We start from the raw sequence: 6,000 nt of genomic DNA, 5'->3' as shown, positions 1-6,000 counted from the left end.
TTGAAAGATGAATGGTGAAATCAAAAGAAAACATCAATTTCGTGAAAAGTGATAAAAAAGTAAACAGACGAGCAAAAGATCATGGCGCAGTGGTACACTGATAAACTCCCGAACTATAGTCTGCCAGTAGACACGAGGCCGAGCATACCCTGCATACCGAGTTAAAGACCAGGATTAGTCACTAGATACATCACGGACAACTGAAGCGTATCCATTACCTCATTCATGCCAGTAATAGAGGATGGCGAGCACAGGGCCTCAGAACGGAGCGGCGGCCCCGACCCTGCATGGTAACTCGAACTGATTCTGCGTTAAACCGATGGTCATTTAGTTTTATTAGATAATGGAAATACAGGTTTTATTTCCTTTGTTTGCATGATGTAGAAGAATATATTCTGAAAGAAAGCTACAAATCAAAAGAATTGACAAAACAGTGGACCACCATAAAACCATAGGTCACTTATTTTTTAATTGCATAATGGAGAAAGTTAATTGAAAGAATTGGCTGCTATATACTGAAAAACAAGTTTTCAAGGTTTGGCGAACAACAACGGAAACACGATGGGAACTGATAATTGGATCTTCATATTTTTCAAATTTGTCCTAAAAGTGTTAGGTGCTCTATAGCTGAATGTTGGGTTTAACTTAAAAATTGCTCAAGAAAAGCAGATGAGCTTACATTTGCAGATTAAACCGTTATTACTTCAACAGCTAATTATCCCAAAGTAGTTGCAATCGTGTTTGGAGAATGCCAATGTCACATGACAAAGATATTTTTTAAACAATTTTTAAACTGTTTCTACAAGCAACTAGGGGACTACGTGGACAACAATGTCATGAAAATGTTTCTGAAAACTGTCTCACTGTTCAATTAAAAAGACATGACACAAACTTAAGGGTACCAATGATAGCTTTAATTCACATGAGGACGGTCAGTCTGTAAATGTAAGAAAAGCAAAGCCCTATTAGAGGAGCTGTGTCGATACCAGACACGCGATCAGTGTATTTATTGCTCCTTTGGAATGTGCAATATTCGACCATTTAGCTGTTTATTCCTCAAGAGTTTGGTGAAAGTGACGTCACCACGCCATAAATTTTTACATAGTTCCGACGCTTTTGGTTTAAGGACATATCTTGTCTCCCGTGGGTCTTTGCGATCAAACTTCCCTTTAGCGATACACTGCTCCATCACTTGTTGTCGTCTTTCCCTGAATATTTTCAAATCCTCATCGAAACAAGGCCCATATTCCCTAATCTTTCGCCAAAGCGTCCTATTGAAATGTTGATATAGTTTGAAATCAGATTTATTCCAGTCTAAAATTTCTTCTTCCGACTCTTTGGAAACATACCGCCTGAACTGTTGACTTCTTATAGCATTAGGAATGTAGAGAATATCATCCATCGTCCAACATAATTGTCTTTTCATTACAAGTAGAGATTCGTCAAAATAGTCACTTATAAGAACCATATCCATCTCCTCGTTCAAGGCACGAATTTTCGCATCCACCACTGCCTCGTCGTCAACTCTAGATGGTTGAATCCCTAAATCGAACAGCTGCCCGTTATGAGCTTGCCACCAGAAATAAAATTTCTCCTTTAAGAATTTATTTGGATTTTCCATGAAAGCACCGATAGGGTCGTCTATGTCACCCTCCAACTTGGTAACAATGCGGTCCCAGACAAAATACGCGAACGAAGATTCAAAATGTTTAACAGGATGACGTATTATCGTAAGATATGTGGCGTTTGGAATAACAGCATTCATTTCCCGGCGATTGTAACGCACGTGGTTTGTGAGCATATCATAATATTTACCGCCATTCAGGGGCGGCGGCGAGTTCTTCAACATTTTCCTTTGAAACATTTGCGTAGAGGATAAAATATGGGGTCCAAATTTTCTGTTTGGCGGTACCACAAAAGATAAATTTCTGGTGTAACCAAAACGTTCGATAATTGATGCAAGGGTTGTGCTGCCCGTCTTGTGGGTCTTTATGAAAACAATTTTTTTGGTTTCTGTGCAGTCACGGTTTTCGTCTGCTCTGCATGTTTTCACAGTAGCTGTTGGCTCAGTACTCGTAGTTGTGTCTTGCAATGCGGCTACAACTCGGTCGATGCTGTAATCCCCTGCAACCGTAGTCTGGCAAGACGTTCCTCCGCTGTATTTGCATCTTAAAAGCTTGAACTCTCTGTGTAGGAAGTCGAAAATGCAATAAAGAGTATATACTGTATTAGCAACGAAACAAAGTTTACATGGATCAAGCAAAATTACCAACTTAGTTACCTTTCCAGTCTATCTTTATCCTGTAAGTATTGTCTACTTGTAGCGTTATCTTTAACCCCGGCAATTTTCTTAGAGATGGCAAACAGTTATATTGGCATAACAATGAGAGAAGTTCTTATTATGCAAAAGGAAGGAGACAGGTGCAGCCATCGGAGTTATTCATCGAAAAAGCTATTCCGAGAGCAACTTTTTGAGGGCAGAGACAATTTTAATTTTGCTAGGGCAGGGGAGGGGCATATTTTTTTAGCTGGCAGGGAACATATTTAGTTTTTTTTTTGTCGGGCAGGGCAGATACCGGTTGATTGACCTGGGGTCCGAGATTGGGGAAAACGAGGAGAGGGGAAGTAACTTGTAAAACGGGGACAGGGGAAGTTGAGCCTGTTTATAAAATTAAACATGGGGTAAATCGACAGGTTTTTTCATCACAAGGCAGGGGAGCTTTATGTCTGCAGGGAATGATAAAATTTTACTGGAATATATTTTTTCAGGGCAGGGGAAATCTACAAGTTTTTTTTCGCCACAGGGCTGGTGAGCTTCAAAAATTCACAATGAGGAGGGGGAACTATGTGGGAAGTGGGTAAAAATGAAGTTTGAGTGCGGGAGGGTAAGTCGAAAAATTTTCCGTTGGAGGGTAAATTATGAACTGCTAATTAATTACCCCGTGGACTTAAAATTCGTAAGTTCATTTTACTTGTTCCGTACAATATATTTTATGATAAAAGGACCCCTTTAAAAGTACTTTGTTCGTTGGCTGCAACTGAGGAGAAACGGGTAGCCTGTATTTGCTAGGTCTGCTTTAAACTTACCAGTAAACCGTAACTTATTAACGATGTACAACTGTCTTAAATATTTAGATGGTATTTGTTGTCTTTCTGTCGCTAATCACATTAAATTCCACGGTTATCATTTTATTATGACAATCATTTTCTTCGTCGACACATATTTTGATAAATTCGTGACAACTTCCGTCAATCGTGTAAGTCGCGACTCGGTTAATTATACGTGCTCTTGTCGAGATGAACATGGACACCAATGTACCTTATAAGCACTGATACCAGTTTTGTTTAATGAAATCAGTGGATGTAGTGTCACGTAACGTATGAACGAATGGGTACCAGCTGCAACTAGTCTGAATGAACATTTTTGTGCTTATTTGTTGAACTACGTCCGGCGTAGCAACAAACCAATTCAATCATTTATGCATTGTTCAAGCCAAGCAATCATCCGTAGATCAGGATCATTGATCAACTTAAAACTTCGGATCACTGATATGAACAGAGTACAGTATTACAACCTCTGGGACCTGGTGAGTAATTTCAAATCGCCTGTCGTAATTCTGTATGCAACTAGTCAATGCACATGTTGCTTTACTATTGACATTTCCGGGGCAATAGCTGGCAGGTCAATTCCTTCGACAGACATTTTCTGGTGTATGCATAGTGCACCGTTAGCTTTGCTGGTGGTCTCGTTAGCGGAATTAGTTATAACAGATTTGGAAACATACCACTTTGAAATTGTTGTTAATTCTGTGAAATAGTGATCATTGATCACAGTTCAGACGTGGTTGTGTAAGCTTATGTTCAATGGTGACATAGTATGCCAATCTACAGATACTCACTGATTGAGTAGGTCACGTGACTGGGCCCGTCTCGATAGCAACACGTCGAGTCTGCCTAGTTGAATCCCGGTAAGAAAGAACATGTAGAAGACAATTAGACCAATACTTAGGGGCAGGAGATTTCTTGACCGCATTGTGCTGAGGCCTGTCTGATAACGACACAGATTTACCCTTGCGGATGTTTTCTAGCAGCACCATCGCTAACAATAGTGCATCGCTCAATTGAGAGTGTCACAGATGGGCGGACTAAACCATTACCAAATAGGTGCGAACTCAAAATTCTGTGTAGGATATCAGCATGAGATAGATCCGTAACGCGTTGAAATTATGCAAGAATCCGAGCCTTTTGAACAGTTACTACGTGGTATAGGCAAACCAAGTGCTGATGTCTTTATCTGTGCGACTATCAATATTGACGGCTTGTCTTCAAGCGGGTGACATCTATTATGGCTACAAAGCGAGGTCTCATCCTCTCTAAATGTACGACAATTTAACATTTGCAAGCCAATATCTCGGTAAAGGTTTATTCTTCTATTTGATACGCTAACATCGATTATTATAGGTTGAATGTTTGAAAGGCATATTTAATTATTTTGCTGCACATATTAACCATCATATCCCTCGGAATATTAAAGAAGGCCACTGTGTCAGTGTGTACGGATAAATTTCTATCGATGTGCAAAATTACGTACCAGGGAATTTGAAGACAGAAAGTATTCGAAGAAACGGCATAATCAAAATAATACTCGAGCTCTTTTTGTTCACTGCAGAAGTATTTCAATAACACAACTTGTTGGAGGGGGGGGGGCAGGGGAGTACGGAAGTTGCTGCTTGTTTTACACCCTCATAAAGTTCCCATTAATTTACCTTTGACTCACAGTGTACATGCTGGTTGGATAGATATATCGAGACTAATATGTCGTTGTATTTCTGATACTATTAGCAAAACGATAAATATATCCGGCGTGCAAATTAAATGGCCCCTCTTTGATAAATGTATTATTACATCATACCAATATATTGCTGGAGCAATTAAAGTGATTTGATTGGTCAAGGCGTGAAAATACCCGTGCAGTATTAGCGATATAACACGGTTGTAACACGCGCGAGCTCCTATCTTAAGGAAAATGCCCTTTTAATGTTTCACACCAGATTTCAATATACTGTAATGATATACGAGCAATAAACCACTGTTTTCTCGGTTTTGGCCAGTTTGTCGTGAACTGGTCAAAATCTCGTGGTTGGTCACGTGATATACCACAGGGCCCTGAGTTAATTAGATGACACGTGAGGTACAACCAGCTGCTACGCCGTCAACAACGGACTGACCCTGACGCATAGAATCAAATATTTAAATCATGACAAAATGCCTTATTAGCATGATTCATAATGAGAAAATTTGCGTTTTATTCATTCCAGTGGAGAATATTGCAAACGAATATTGGGGAACACTACAACAACTACAATATAACTACAGATGTTGTTTAAGATATTGAGATCAGAAATTATGCCGGCTTTGACTCTATAGATATCTTTTCAATTTTGCCGCTATTGCTGTGTAATTGTATGAATGAGTATTTTTTGCAATAATGGTAAAACATTGTCAACCCTTCTTTATTTTGTCACTGTCCCTCCAGCGACCGTGGTTTTGTTCAGTGTTCCGCGGAGCATATGTATGGTATGAAGAATAAATATCAAGTTAAGTGTTCCACGCTATTGCCTAGTAGTAAAGTGACTCAAGCGAATAACGCTGGACTTTTCCTGGACAACGAAACAATGTCGATGTGCACACTAAAATATTGTGAAAATAATCATGTATTTGCTTCAATTATATCAACATTTCTTGAATAAAATGTCATATCACAATATAGTTAATTTGCGACACTATACCTGGATTCTATCAAAATGCTAATATGTTGGTATGGGCTTTTCTCCACTTGGACGATACCAGTACACACAAAGTAAAGTTAATCCTGGAGCTATATTTTGAGACTGTTATATGTATCATACATTCACACTCTGTTGGAAAGGTTAAAATTCATTTCAGTAACGTATGTCTCGTTAGTTGTAATTATTTCAGTAATCATTCTGCATACATTGT

General features: G+C 39.1%; 1 protein-coding gene across 1 annotated transcript; it reads right to left on the bottom strand.

The window, feature by feature from the left end:
• Nucleotides 1-892: 892 nt before the first annotated feature.
• On the bottom strand, nt 893-4,140 carry LOC139139821 (galactose-3-O-sulfotransferase 2-like). Its single transcript, XM_070708758.1, has 2 exons — nt 3,900-4,140; nt 893-2,186 (listed from the first exon to the last, which is right to left on the bottom strand). The coding sequence occupies exons 1-2, from the start codon at nt 4,031-4,033 to the stop codon at nt 1,007-1,009; spliced, it is 1,314 nt and encodes a 437-aa protein (XP_070564859.1). The 5' UTR covers nt 4,034-4,140; the 3' UTR covers nt 893-1,006.
• Between the last annotated feature and the right edge of the window lie 1,860 nt (nt 4,141-6,000).

This window comes from Ptychodera flava, chromosome 9 (assembly GCF_041260155.1).
Source record: "Ptychodera flava strain L36383 chromosome 9, AS_Pfla_20210202, whole genome shotgun sequence".
NCBI classification, from domain to species: domain Eukaryota; kingdom Metazoa; phylum Hemichordata; class Enteropneusta; family Ptychoderidae; genus Ptychodera; species Ptychodera flava.
This window is presented reverse-complemented; position numbering and strand designations above follow the sequence as displayed.

What these genes read in the sequence shown, in the direction of transcription:
- LOC139139821 (XM_070708758.1), bottom strand. Translation starts at nt 4,033, where the DNA reads ATGCGGTCAAGAAATCTCCTGCCCCTAAGTATTGGTCTAATTGTCTTC. An exon ending in TCACGTGACCTACTCAATCA is followed by an intron (nt 2,187 to 3,899) that starts GTGAGTATCTGT and finishes CTTCCTACACAG; the next exon opens with AGAGTTCAAGCTTTTAAGAT.